This window comes from Pteronotus mesoamericanus, unplaced genomic scaffold (assembly GCF_021234165.1).
Source record: "Pteronotus mesoamericanus isolate MK-2021 breed Mesoamerican mustached bat unplaced genomic scaffold, CSHL_Meso_final scaffold_1186, whole genome shotgun sequence".
Classification (NCBI taxonomy): Eukaryota; Metazoa; Chordata; class Mammalia; order Chiroptera; family Mormoopidae; genus Pteronotus; species Pteronotus mesoamericanus.
In genome coordinates, this window is record NW_026555302.1 from 9,611,333 (window position 1) to 9,626,432 (window position 15,100).

Consider the following 15,100-nt stretch of genomic DNA (forward strand, 5'->3'; position numbering starts at 1 on the left):
TCGCACATGCACAACCTCCTCCATCATCAGTGTCCCTCACCAGAAGCGACATTCATTATGGTTCATGAACCTGTGCTCACTCATCCTAGTCACCCAAAGTCTAAAGAGTATTTTCACTGCCCTAAAATTTCTCTATTGATCCCTTCCCATATCCCCCAGACCTGACAACCCCAGTTTTTTTTACTGTCTCCTCAGTTTTGCCTCTTCCAAAATATCATAGAGTTGGAATCATACAGTTTATAGCCTTTTAGACTGGCCTTTTTCAAGGAGCACTATACATTTAAGTTTCCTCCATGTCTTTTCAGGCTTGAAAGCTCATTTTTTCTTAGCACTGAATAATATTCCACTGTCTGGATGGACCCCTGTTTATCCATTCACCTTTTTAAAGACATCTTGGTTGGCAATTATGAATAAAGCTGCTGTGAACATGTTTTTGTGTGGTCATACATTTTCAGTTCCTTTGGGTAAATACCAAGGAGTGTGATTACTAGATCATATGATAAGAGGATATTTGATTTTCTTTTTTAAAGAAGCTGCTAAACTGTTTTTCAAAGTGGCTGTACCATTTTGCATTCTCTTCAGCGACAAATGAGTTTCTGTTGCTCTACATCTTCAGCATTTGGTGTTGTTGGTGTTACGGATTTTGGATGTTCTAATAGGTGTGCAATGGTATCTCATTATTGTTTTTATACAGTAAGTTTTGCTACTCTTTTTTTTAAAACCAACTTTTTTCTGAAAGTATACCAGTATTCTTTTGTTCGGTTTTGAATGTCATCTGATTGAAGTAGTCTTGGAGTATTGTAAAACAACAACAACAACAACAACAAAAAAAAACCTTAGGGTGGAGGAGGTTTATTAGATGGAAGAGGTGAAAACATTTGACTGTGCTAGTAACTCTTTTTGCACCCCTACCCCAGGTTTTCTGGTGTGCAGGCTTTTCTCTTAGTTTTGTGGCTACTGCTTTGCCCTTTGTAGTTAACGCAGGGCCTCTGCTTCCTTAGCCCATCGCTTAAACATTGGTGTTCGTTACCCTCCAGTACTTGTGCTCATCTCTTCACACTGTGCTTGTTGACATTGGGTGATTTCATTCATTGTCATAGCTTCAGGTTTATTATTTCTCTTTCTCACAGAAATAATATTTTGTGCCTTTGTATGTGTTGTTATTACCCTGTTTATTCTGTATTTCCCCACTCTTTTCCACCTGGAAGAATTCTTCTAGTCCTTCAAGGCTCAGCCCTTTATTTAATTTAAGATGTAGTTTTAGTTACCCAGTTACCGCTCTGCTGCCTCTGAGGTTTCCACCTAGTTGAGAGCCATCTCTGCTTCCTTCATTCTGGGGGCGTACCATCATCATCATGCTTACTGAGACAGCGCTCTTGGCTGACTTGTTTGCTGTCTTCCCTGCACTGAGTTCCACAAGGACAAGGGCTATGGTTTTTCTAAACCGTGGTTTTCCCAGGGTGTAGCAAAATGCTTAGGATTGGTTAATAATTGAATGAATGAGTTATCAATTATATTATCGACTATGATGTAGTGCCACAGAAGAGAAGGTCCTAAGGTCAATAAACATTAAAAGCTTGTGTAACCTTACCAGACGTTAGGGAAGTGAAAGTTAAATAATAGGCACTGCTTTCAAGAAGGCGTCTGTGGAGCGGGTGGCAGCGCGCCTGCTGGAGCAGAAAGGCCCTCCGGATTGGAGCGCCCGCCCTGCCGCTAGCTGAAGCAGGAGCAAGGCAGCCACTTGCGCTTGCGCTGGCGACAGAATTTTAAATTGGTGTGTGCTTCTGGAAAGCAGTTTTGTTTTATGTAGTGGAGATTTGCTAACTTCATTTCTTTTCTAATTTCATTTTTCATAATTTCTTAATAAAATTAGAAATTCAGACTCATGTTTCGGAATTACTCATGGTAGTTTGCAACCAGAATTCTGGTGATGGAGGGAGAATCGTTAAATGTATTGAATGTGATTCTACAATTAAAATGTTTGTATGTAAGTGGCGTGTAAAGGGTTATAATTCAATAGATAAGATATCAAAGATAAAACATTATCTTAAATATGTTTGAAAAAATGGTTAAGAAGGAAATGTGGAGATGCTAACTTGCGATTGCTTTTGGATAGTGGACTACAACCCCTGTAAGGCTAAGTTTTATTTTTAAAATAGAGTTAACAACTGAAATGCTGATAATAATTGCTGAAAATTAAATGAGGTTCTTTGGATGTCTTGTATTTTTAATAAGTCACACTCTTATTGTTCATCTTTTTATTATAAAATCAATTCTTTTTACATTAAAGAAGTATATTTTGTTTTCATAAATATTAAGTTTCTTCATTTAAATTTTAACATAGGGACTTCTGGATATTTTTGTGTTATTTTATATTAAATCCCTATAATTTACCATTAGTACCCAGTTTTTTAAAAATCATTTTTCAAATGTAAGTTATTTTATAATCTTGATGATATAAATATGGTTTGGTTTAGGCTTTTTCTTTTCCTCTTTTATCTTTAGCAACTGGAACAGATCCAGAAGGAGCTAAGTGTTTTGGAAGAGGATATTAAAAGAGTGGAAGTAAGATATCAAGAATTTCTCACCTCTCTAGCAGTTTTTCCATTTCATGAAGTTGTCGCTCTTACTTTAAATTGCTGCAGTAGATTATGGGATTGGGCTTCATTATGTAGAAAGTAACAGATGTTACTTTAATTTTGAGACTGCATTTTATAGAAAAAGCATCACTTTCCTGATGATAAAATGTATTTTAAATTTGTTTTCACTTTGTTTTATTGCTGTAATTTTTGGGCAGGTTAAAAAAATCATTCAGTTTTTTTGTATGTGTGCCATCATATTAATTTAAATCAACTCCCACAAAACCCTCAATTATTAATATTAAAATATGTCATGATTTCATTCTTTTAACCAAATAATTTTTGACTTATTTACTGTGTGCTACTAGGTGCCAATGTTAATTCAAAAAGAGATGTGAGAATACATTATCAAAAATGTAAGAATTTATAGTATGATATAGTTTAATTATGAAAATCCTTTGAGAGGCTCATAGGCTATTATGATGTGAGGTTATTGTCTTCAGCTTTATTTAAATTTACTGTATGTTTTTAATTATTCATATGTTTTATACTTTTGCTGATACATGTTCATTGCTGTTGAGTTTACTGTTAGTGGAAATTCAGTATCCCATGTGGCATGCCTAACCTATATTTGATTGAACTGAGAGTTTGGATTAGTTAGAAATAATTCTGCTTGATTATGGATCTTTAGAGGCATTTTAAAATTTGCTATTTTTGCATTAATCAAAATGTAGAACATAAAAAAGGAAGCCACATTGTTGGTATGATTCAGAGGCGTAATTTATGCAATAATACTTGATTAGGAGACCTTTTCCTCTGGGTTAATGATCAAAACTTACAGTTTGTCTTTATTTGAAAAGCTAATATTTGACTCAAGAGAAGTGTTACTTTTAAAAATGTTTGCAGAGGTACTTTAGAGCAGAGACTGACACAGCCTGTGGTCCTTTGCTTCAGAGGATTGAACCCAGTGACCCTGTCACCTCCCTGTCATACTTACCCTATTGTTTATCCGTAGGTGCTCGCCCAGGTCAGCGGCTAGCTGGTTCACTGCTCACAGAGTGTACTGTACAGCCAACCTAAAATACTGTTGACCAGTGAACACCGCACATTGGAACTGCGCAGATGCGCTTATAAGCGGGAGTTTCTTTTCAATGGATATTTTAAGTGTATTTTCTCTTCCTTATGATAATATTTTCTTTTCTCTAGCTTACTTTATTGTAAGAATACAGTGTATAATACACATTACATACAGAATATATTTTAATTGACTATGTTTGAATAATAAGGCTTCTGGTCAGTAGTCAGCTATTAGTGAAATTTGAGGGGAGTCAAAAGTTACAGAAGATATATAGGGTGGTTGGGAGTCAGTGCCCCTGATCCCTATGTTGTTTAAGGGCCAGCTGTATTTACAATATGTTTGTCCTTTTTTTTTTTGCATTGGTGGCTTTATCAGTGATTAACAATATTTATTAAAGAGTTTCTAGTTTGTTAAGAAAGTGTACCATATAAAAGGCTTATTTCTTAGCTTTTTAGATATTCTTGCTTTTGCACTCTGGTGAGGGAGCCTTGTTGAGACAAAAGGGGATGAATGAAAACTTGGGGTTGCAAAGGAATATATAATGTCATGTCTGGTTTTGATTTATACATCTTCTGTATAACTCAAATGATTATGCTTTCAGGAAATGAGCGGCTTATACTCTCCTGTCAGTGAGGATAGCACAGTGCCTCAGTTCGAAGCTCCTTCTCCATCACACAGGTACAAAACTTCAAATTTGTAATTGTGTAGAATTTATGTTATACAAAGTGCACATATGATTTTAGTGCTTACGACCTTTTCCATGTGATGTTCAAAACTCCTGAGAAATTGTATTTGGTCGTGTTCTAGAAATGAGATTCAGGTTACCCTTCTGTTTTTTAATGCTTTGCATTTCCATACCAAAGACAGTGACTGAGCAGTGCATTGTCATGTTATGAATTCACGGGTGGGTTAAAGGTTTGTTGGATGTCTTGAAATAATGGTAACTTAAAAATAATTAAAAATTCAAAGACATTAAAATCTATAGTTTGAGAACACAAAATGGTGATATTAGGGGAAATTTTAATAAAATAAAATGAGCTTTTCCCATAATTTATTGAATTTGGGGGGTGCAGACTTAAAATGAAAGAATTAGGTTGGTCAGTTTAGATCTCCATGGCATCGTCTCATAACTCCCTGTTACTAGCTTAATTAAGCCTTTTCTATATACTTTGTTAGAGCAGGGATTATATTGGTCTAGCTCCTGGCTGTTTCCCTAGGTTTTAGAGAATTAAAACCTCATTCAGTATTTGTGAGATAGAGTGAATGTCTGTAATTCCTTTGCAACTTGTATTCAATGAAATAAGTACTACCTAAATTTTGAATGGTTTTGCTTGCAATGTTCAAAGTATAGGAGTTTTACATGTTTTTAACTTGCTAATTGATTTACACTAATGGCCAATGGAAACTTTTTTGACGAATAGTTCAGGCAGTCTAATGGAAGTGAGAGATTTTACTAGCCTTCAGAACCTGTGAGTTCAGGAAAGTTATTGCGGGTCTAGTTTGGCATGACATGTGGGGAAAGGGGCACGGGGAATGTCTTAGTTGGAGAGCTCTCCTGGGGTGTTTGCTGTTTTTCCTGCTCACCGTTGTAGCGAGATCCTTGTGAGTTCTAGTTGATTCTGCAGTCACTTTATCTATGTAATTCAGCTTGTTTTTCTCCAACTTTACTTTATTTAAAACACTTGGGAATGACTCAGTCTTTGGTATATTTTTAAGCTTAGCATTTGCTTTCTAATATACATGGGATCTTTGTGGAATATTTATTATGTGAGAGCTTGTAGGCAAGCAAAAATTGTCATACCACAAACTATGAACTAATAAACTGGCAGTTCTGATTCCCATATCCCTCTCTAATAGTAGCATGTTTTTATATCTGTTGTGCCCAGTTTCATTACTCAGTCTCTTACTGATGACTTTTATTAACACGTGACAAGATAGCATTCTATTCATACAACCGAATCTGTTTATTCAGTGCCTTCGATGTGCTTGACACTGTTCTAGATGTAGAATCTAGTGGGTAAAGCCCCTGTCCTTATGGTATTTAGCTTTAGGGGTGGTGCTTTATGTGTGGAGGTTGGGGAAAATACTGCATAAGTGAATTTATAATGCAATAGTGGTAGATAACATAAAAGTAGTACCTTAGGAGGTAATCGCAGGCATGCAAAGGGTTTGCAGAGGATTCTGTTTTTGTGTGGTTAGTCAAGCTTCCCTGAGGATCTGACATTTAAGATGACACAGGAATGAAGTGTAAATATGATTGAAAGTCATGGGAGAGTTTTGTGTGGGATGTGATTTAGATTTTAAAATATTTGCTGGTGTTTCCATGTGGAGGATAGAGAAGAGTTGTTCCCTTTCAACCCCCTGCCATTGTGAGCGAGAGGAAGTTGGGGAGCATCGCAACAGTACCGAGGCTTGGATTAGGATTTTATATAGGGCAGAGCGGAGAAGTGGTTGTATTGTAAAATAAAGTAGCATATCTTGTAAAAGATACAGGATTTCATGAAATCTGTGAAAACATTGTGGGAGATTTACTAAAATACTATACAAAGCTATCGTCAAATGAGATTCTGGCAGACAGGTGAATAGTTGAAGGAGGGGAAATTGGCAAACATGATATTTTCTTCAAAAGAGTGTTTTGACAGTTCATTAAAACAGTTTGAATATTCATCAAAGTTTGAGAGAGAAACAGGAAAAATGATGTTGCCCTTAAATACTCTTGGAAAATTATCCTTCAGTTTGGGATGTGAACTTGAGCATGCTGGGAGGAATGTCATGTTAAACTACAATATTTGATTTTTGTTTATTTTTAAGAAATAGTATGTTGTTGCAATTATAATAACTTTCCCTTATAATTATTAGCTGTGTTACTTAAATGCCAGACAGTTTTTGTTATTGTTCCTTGCTATAATGTTTTGGGTTCTCGTTTAAGCAGGTTTAGTTTTTAAAAAGCCTGTTTGTAGCTTCAGTTATTTCTGTAATGAGGACTTTCTTTGTATGTCAGGTCATTGAATTCCTTACATCATAGATTTTGGGTTTATGATTAGAGTATGTACTTAAAGGAAAGAAGAAAGACAAATAATGCCACCCCTGCCCCTGAATTTTGTCTGGTATAGATCATTATTAGCTCTGATTGCCCTATCCTGACAGTTCTCTTCCTGCTGCATTTTTTATACTCAGTGTCATATGGAGTTTAGCAGTGGTTTTTAACTATCCTCCTAGTAGTTAAATCCGATCCTGTTTCTTTCTTACTTAAAATCCTTCAGTGGCTTTCCATTGTATGTAAATTGTTTTAGACCCAACTCTTCTGCATGGTCCTTTCACACTCACTTGTACCCTGCCTACAATTTCTGCGTGTTGAAATTGAATCTAACTCCCAAAATAGGATGTTAGGATACCTTTACGTGTGCTGTTCCTTTTGCCTAGAAACTTCCTGGATTCACCTCTTAAATAGTTTCTCCCCGAGCTTAGGCGATTACAAATATAACTTAAGAAAGCTGTACTACACCTTCATGGAGGACTTTTGAACATAAATGATGTTTTGCTGCATTTTAATGAAGTTTATCTGTTGTGCAGGAGAGTAGTAATACCAGTTGATTGTTTTATTGTTGAGAGTACGGGGGATACCTGCCTTAACTTTGACCCTATACCATGCAAAGGAGTTGAATTTGATGTCATAGGTGATGGAGGACCATTGGAGAATCTTACAGAATTTTTAACTTGAACTAAAACAAAAAGAAGCACAAAACACATAAGTCAAACTTCCTTAGCAATAATAGAGAAGATACTCTTTTTGTATCTGTAATTTCTGAAGTTGATAGGTAATAGATATGTAGCATATTATGAAAACCATTTTTTGAAACTACAATTTCCTTTATTTGGAATATTTGAAGACTTTATTCTTAGTCATTCAGCCGGTTTTGGGGGCTCTATCAGGTCTGCATAAAAGACTGTTTTAGGCACTGGGGATGCTGTTGTGAACATGACAGACCCTAGAGCCCTGCTGTCAGAGTCCACGGCCTTCGGATGAAAACTAAGTTATGCTGGCAGACCAGTTACTCTACTTAAAACATGGCGTAAGCAGACTTTCAGTTCCAAGAATTAAAATGATCAAAATGAATTTAACTCTAAAACTTTAGTAATCATATTTAATTACTAGGCATTCCAGGATTTTTAAAAAACACCTTTAATTTCTTGTTTTAAACTATAATCATCACTGCTTGATAGAACTATCGCCAGTCTCTTCCAATTCTGAATTCTGAGATGCGAATAGGCCAGATTTCATTGTGCATGAGTATCAATCAAGACTCTTGTTTGAATTGCAGATTTTTGAACTCTGTTCCCAAATCTGATCATTGGTTTGAGGTGGATTCTAGAGATTCACATGCAGCCTTGGGCCCTGGCTGGTATGGCTCAGTTGGTTGGAGTGTCGTCCCATAGACTGAAAGGTCGTGGGTTCGATTTCAGGTTGGGCCACGAGGAAACCGAACAGTGTTTTTCTCTCATATTGATGTCTCTCCCTCCCTCTCTCCTTTCCTTCCCCTCTCTAAGCATGTTCTCTGGTGAGGATAAAAGTAAAGCAAGTTTTTTTAAATGCAGACTTGCAGGGTCACACTTTAAAAATATGTAAATGCTGGTTTGTAGATAGAGAATATGTATTACTGACATGATTTTAAATCTTTAAATCACTATTGACTTTCTCTTTCATTTTATGCTAATTTTCTCTTTCATAACACAAAGTTCAAATATTCAACACTAAAGTTTTATAACTGTCTTTAGTTTATTTCATCTTTGGGGGACGATGGGGTAAGGATTTCTAATTATTTTACTCTCTGCTCTATAAAGTCACATGTCTTTCTTTAATGCATTAAACATGCTTCAAATCAAATTCCTGGGTTTGGGAGAGCCAAAATAGTTATTAAGTCTAAGGGAGGACTGTATTTATTTGTGAACGTTGTAACTGTCAGAGTAATAAAGCATCTCTGTATTAGGTGTTATTTTGTAATTTATATGTATTATCACATAAAACCCTCAGAACAAATGCCATGTAATAGGTTTTTTTTTAATCCTTCCCATTTTACAGATGAGGAATTGAGTCAGAGAGATGCAGTAATTTGCCCAGCATCATAGACTTACCTAGAGCATACCAGTACCCTAACGTAGGCATGCTTACTGTAGAGCCTTGGGAGGCGAAAGGGTTTCTTGGAAGTATCACAGAGTTGAAAATAAAACATTGAAAAGAAGATGCATAGAAACTTTCAGTTAAAAAAATGGCAGTGATTCTTCAAGAAGAGAAAACGTGTATCACTTTGGCAGTCTTACAAACGGATTCTGGAATTATACTGCCTGAGTTCAGACTTCAACTCCACAAAACTTATTAGCAGTTTTACCTTAGGCAAGTTTGTTAACTTTTGTACACTTCTCTTTTCTCGTCTGTAAAGTAAGGATAATAATACCTGCCTGGGTTGATAAAACACGATGGACACTTAATGGGAAAGTCATGGAAATAATGCCTGGCACATAGTACACACCAGTAAATGTTCACTGCTGCCGATGTTGTCCTTCTTTAGTAGATAGATTAGTCACGTGGATTTTGGATGATTTGTTTGAATAGTCGTGTCAAATGTTAAAGAGTATGTGGAATTAGAAAGGAAAAGACCAGCAGGAAGACTGATTTCTAGCATCTCTCTTTCCAGGAGCCTGCAAAATTGGGGCAACAAAAAATTTTGATGGTTTAGTAAATGGGAATTACCTTTAATTTGAAATTCAGTGCTTCTTAAAGGACATAATCCATTGTTGTAGCAGAGAAGACTCTTGCTCTATGCTAAGAAATTGACAACAAACATTATTCTGAGAAAAAAATTATTTAGCTCTGATCTGCTTGTAATACTAAGGATTATTGCCTAGGATGTAAGGGAATAAAATAGTGACAAACTACTCTTTTCAAAAAATTAAAACCATATTCGGTTTTAATTAATCATTCTAAGATCTGTAAGTCAGATTATTCTCAAGTTACATATTACTTAGTATGTTTTGTTTTGAGGAGCTGGTTTAATCATTTTATGTAGAATACTGGTAAGAGACAGATTTTGGCTTTACCCACATATAGCTTATTAAGTGTAAAGTTTAATTTTCTCTGTCTTAAGTTTACACTAATGAAAAAACAAATCATGACAGCAGTTAGTCTGATTTCATGTGTACACAGCATGTTTTGATCGATTTAATTCCCTTATTTATTTAAAACTCTTGTATTTATTTCCTTTATGTTCAGTTTTAAATGACCTCCTTTGCTAACAGCTTAAAGATTCTCTACAATTAACTAATATTGTGTCTGTTAATAATTTAAAGCAGTCATCCTCTTTCAAATAAAAGCCCAATCTAGAATTAGTCACCTATTATTTTTACCAAGAATGACCTACTGTTTTCTCTCAGCCTCCTACTCATTATAGATATAGCTTATATACAAAAATGACTTAAATCATTTAATTATGAAGTGTATTTCTTTGCTTTTGGAGGCAAATTATTTAAGTGAGAATTCTGTGACATCTAGTTGCGTAACTGTGAATTTCCTTTATAACTGGTTAATAGCTGCATAGTTTCATTTATGTTTCTAGCTTAACTTCCCGTTGTCAACAGCCAGAACATTAGGAATTTTTTTCATCATCTTATTTTCTCCATCTTGATTAAAGTGTATTATTCTTAACTCAGTTTTAGTTACTACCCTGAAATTGTCTTCTTGCTCTTGGCATTTTTGATATCTTCATTAAATTTTTATAACTGTATTGACATTTATTTTAACTAATTGATTATTCTATTTTATAGTTATAGTTTGTTGTTTTTTACCTTTTTTTCCCTTAAGTTATGTCTTACATGGTGGTTCAGTGTAGGCTCTGAAGCTGACTGCATGGATTTGAATCCTAATTCTGCTGTTTGCCAACTTTATTATCTTGGGCCAAATACATTTTCTCTCAGAGCCTGAGTTTCCTCACTTGAGACACTGGGAGGAAAACAGTATCTATGTTAGAGTTACGAGATTTAAATTATTTAGGTCAGTGCCTACTGCATAGTAAATGCTTGATAAGCTGTAGCTATTACTGTTGCTCTTGTTGTTATTACCATCTGGCGATTGTGGCTAGGTTAAAGTTGAGGTGCTAGTATAGCACCAGAATCAGGAGGCCCCAGCCCAGTTGGTGCTTCTAATATTCTCTTCCAGTCATGTAACTTGACACACACACCCCCAGCCCCACACACCCATCCATTTAAAAAGCAGAATTACAGGGGTTTCTTTTTCAGATTTCTTCCATCACAGTCTGTATGCAAGTACAAATTTTTCTTAGTGAATAGAATTAAAACCTGTTATAAAATAAATTTTAAATTCTGCAGATATCATTCTAAGACACTATTTAAAACTTGTAATTTGAATATCTTCTGCAAATTGATGAATTTTTTTGGGTGACATTGATTAATAAAATTATATAGGCTTCAAGTGTACAGTTCTATAGTACATCATCTATATATTGTATTGTGTGTTCATCACCCCAAGTCAAGCCTCCATCCATCACCACGTATTCCCCCTTTATACCTACTCCCACCCTCCCCTTTGCCTCTGGTAATCAACATCCTGCTGTCTGTATCTGATGAGTATTTTTTAACATGTACTTGAAATGTTGTTATCTCACTAGACATGCTGATATATCGGTATCATTGTTCAGAATTGTCAAAGAAATCTGAATTACGACACCATAAAAAATCATATCTAGAAAGTGCTCTCTGTTCCATTGACCTCTAAATATGTGGCTACATAATTTTATTGATGTATATACAAATGCTAGGGGATTGGGTTTTATTAGTAAAAGTAACAGATTTTTTTTTTTTAACTCAGGCACCTCCTCATTTTTAACCCTATTAGTCCCTGGATGGAGTATATTGAAAATAGCATGTGATCTTGTCATACCAGTGCAGGTCTCTGTGCAGAGAGGCTAATAAGTGTTGCCTATATTTCATCAAAAGAAGCCCATTAGAATGTGTTAATTCTTTAATTTTTAGTATAAGTGTTTAGAAGGCTCTTTCTTGTATAATTGAGCCTTATTGTAGAAACAGGAACACAGTGAATTAAGATCTACTTATGTGTGTTGCTTTTTAGAAAGACTGTTATGAGAACAGTTTCATCTGATTTGTTATACTTTTGAAAATGTGAGGTTGAATGTTATTGACTAATTTTTTACTAGAGGGTAAAATTTATTGAATTTTTACCGTTTTTTGGTGTTTTACTGAGAACTTAATACACTTATTTAAATCTCATACCTCTCTAAAGTGCTTTCTTCATTTGATAGAGAAACTAGAGACCAATTAATATTAGTCACTTGCACAGAGTCGTTTAGCCACCAAGGGATGAAATTCAAACGCACTCTGAGCTCTTGAGCGCCTCTCATGTTACAGCTTTGGCGGGTGTTTGAGTACTGAGGTAAAATCATTATTATGTGTCTTTCTGTAGAGAGAACCATTTTGATCAGCACCCTCAATTGCTTAAATTTATGAGGATAGACAAGAATAAACATTTTTATAGTAGAAAATGTAAATAACTGTTGGTTTATCATGGGCAATATATTTGTTATGCCATTTTCAGGTGTTAATATTCTTCATAGACTAATTTAGTTTGTTTATAAAGATGGGAAGGTGACTGACAAGAGTAGTGAAGTGATAAGATAAACAGCGGTAAGATAGATCTAATAGGAAAGGTAGTCTGGACTTCTAGAGGTTTGTCTAGAGGCAAGAAGAAGAATGCACAGACAATATAACGAAATGTGAGGAAGCAATGCAGAAAGCAAATTATGTTTGACCAGAGCAGAGCAGAGTGGTATATCGTGTTAGATAATACAAGAAAGATTATTGGTCTCTTGCCATTTATTCCATTCTTTTGAAAGCTCTCATTCATGTGAGATGATTATCATAACATTTTGGATCTGGAAGGGACTCTCGATATTCTAGAGATACGTTAGTCCCCACTCATCTCACTTTGCAGGTAGGACACTTGAGTGGTTGAGGTATGTGTCCAAGGGCACAGAGCTCTTCAGTGCACAGTGGTATCTGTCCACCGTTACTTTTGATCGCACGCCTGTGCTCTTTTCCCATTACCCCTCCTTTAGGGTTCCCGGCAGCTGACTCACCTGTCTGAAAACCAAACGGAATCATAATGCATTTATGTATACACATGTCCTGTGATTATTTTCTGTTGACGTCTTTTCATAGCGTACATGTTTAACACAGTGGGATGGAGTAAATAGTTTAAGAATTTGCTGTTTAATTTTGTTTAAGGGTTATGCATTTATGTGATGTCTAATTAAATTATTGGTAATAATTATTTTCTTAGAATTTGAAATATTGGATTTATATATTTTAGTTTTATTTTTTCTGTTGCTAAAATAATGTAAACATCTGAAATCACATTTTTTTTTCTCTTCATTTTACAGTAGTATTATTGATTCCACAGAATACAGCCAACCTCCGGGTTTCAGTGGCAGTTCTCAGGTAAGTTATATAGTTAACGATATGTGTTAGTGGTACCATGAATATAATCATCTGAGTTGCAGAATCCGAGATTGGTTTACTGTAATTTCCAGTCATAAAAACTGCTGTTTTGAATGTTGTGGCATTGATTAGGACTTGAGAAGCTCTGAGGCACAATCAGTTATTTATGTGCTCATCAACGATTAGGTAAAAAAATTTTTTAACATACTGGTAAAGGTAATATCAGATGTTGAGAAGAAGGAAATACTGTAAGAGGAAATTATGAACAATCCAGGTATTTTAAAGATAAAATGGTTATAATATGTTGATGAATTACTCATCACTATGTTTTTCTGTGGAAAGTAAATTACACGTTTGAGTAAAATAAACTCTAGCTTTGCCTTTCTTCTAATTAATTGTGTGATTATTTTGACTTTTACTCTCTTCATCTGTGATTTGGGGGATGCTGATAGTTGTCAAATCTCATTCTGAAACCAGACCTTTTCTTTAAAAAGTAGTTTCTGTATTGAAACAATTTCAGACTTAGAGAAAAGTTACAAGAGTGATAAAAAGAATTCCTTTATATTCTTTATCCAGGTTGTCCAAATGTTAATATTTGATTGCATTTGTTTTATCATTCTCATTCTGTCTCTCTTTTATTACATACACATATAATTTTTTATCTAGATCGTTTGAATAGGTACAGACATAATGTTCCTTTGCCTCTAAATACTTCAGTGTGAATTTCCTTCCAGTCAAGGATATTGTCTTAAATAATCACAATAGAAGTTTAAGATTCAAGAAGCTAACATTATTATAGCGCTATTACCTAACTCAGATTTTACAGATTGACCTAACATTATCCTTTATATTAAAAGGAAAAGGCATTTTAAAATGCATGTTCATATGTATATTTACTGTATGTGATAATGTAGTTATTTTTATGGTAGTGAAAAGAAAATCTTTCCAATTATACAGTTTTAATTGTGTAATTATTCTAACATGATGAACTTTTCATTATCATATGCAGAAAAGCAGTATTTTTTTTCCTGAGTTATTTAGTTTAACTATGTTTACACTTTATAAAAATGATACCACAGTATATAGTTTTCTGAGACTTGTGTTTTTAAAGATTCATTCTGATGTCTGTGGCTGTAGTTGATTCATCTTCACTACGTATAGTATTCCATCTTGTTACTATACCACAATTTATCAGTTGTCCAATTTATATACATTTGATATATTTCTGTGGTTTTTATTTTTGTTATTAAGAGGTATCTTTGTACATGTGTCCTAAGCACAGGTGCTAGAGATTTAGATTTTGTACCTGTGAGAAGAAATTAGGGTTATTTTGTATACACATCAATGTTTTTGTATTTTGAAATATTGTTTTTCAAAGTCTTTTTATTAATTTAAAACTCCCACTGCAGGTGTATATAAGTTTCAGTTTCTCCACATCCTTGTTAATGATTAGGACTGTTAAATTTCTAAATGGTTGCCACTTCAGTGGGTGATAAATACAACATTGTTGTAGCTTTATTTTTCATTTTCTTATAACTATGAGGTCAGCATATTTTCATGTTTTATCTTTTGTGAAATAGCTTTTCATGTCTTTTCCCATTTTTTATTAGTCTTCTTATTTACTTGTAGGAGTCTCAAAAATGTATTCAGGATACTAATAATTTGTTCCTTATGTGTTGCTTATGGGTTATGATCTTTGATAGAATTTCTGGGTCTGTTTCAGTTCTGAAAAATTTTCCACATCACTTCTTTAAATATTCCTTCTTCAGTCTGTTACTCTTTTGCTGAGTCTTTGAGTATTTAAATCTTACAGTTTTTTATGTCTCTTATCCTCTCTTCAAATTTTCTGTAGTCTTGGCTTTTATCTTTCATTCTAGGTAATTCCTTCAGGTTTATATTCCACCTTGCAAATTCTCTT

At 34.5% G+C, this 15,100-nt stretch overlaps 1 protein-coding gene across 3 annotated transcripts in view; it reads left to right on the forward strand.

Annotated features, from left to right (window-relative positions):
* COP1 (COP1 E3 ubiquitin ligase) overlaps positions 1–15,100 on the forward strand; it is a 118,637-nt gene that overhangs the window by 42,058 nt on the left and 61,479 nt on the right. For all 3 annotated transcript variants that reach the window (XM_054587726.1, XM_054587728.1, XM_054587727.1), the window contains 3 exons: positions 2,506–2,565; positions 4,259–4,335; positions 13,125–13,182. In XM_054587726.1, the coding sequence (XP_054443701.1) occupies positions 2,506–2,565; positions 4,259–4,335; positions 13,125–13,182 (195 nt within the window). The remainder of the gene's footprint in view (positions 1–2,505; positions 2,566–4,258; positions 4,336–13,124; positions 13,183–15,100) is intronic.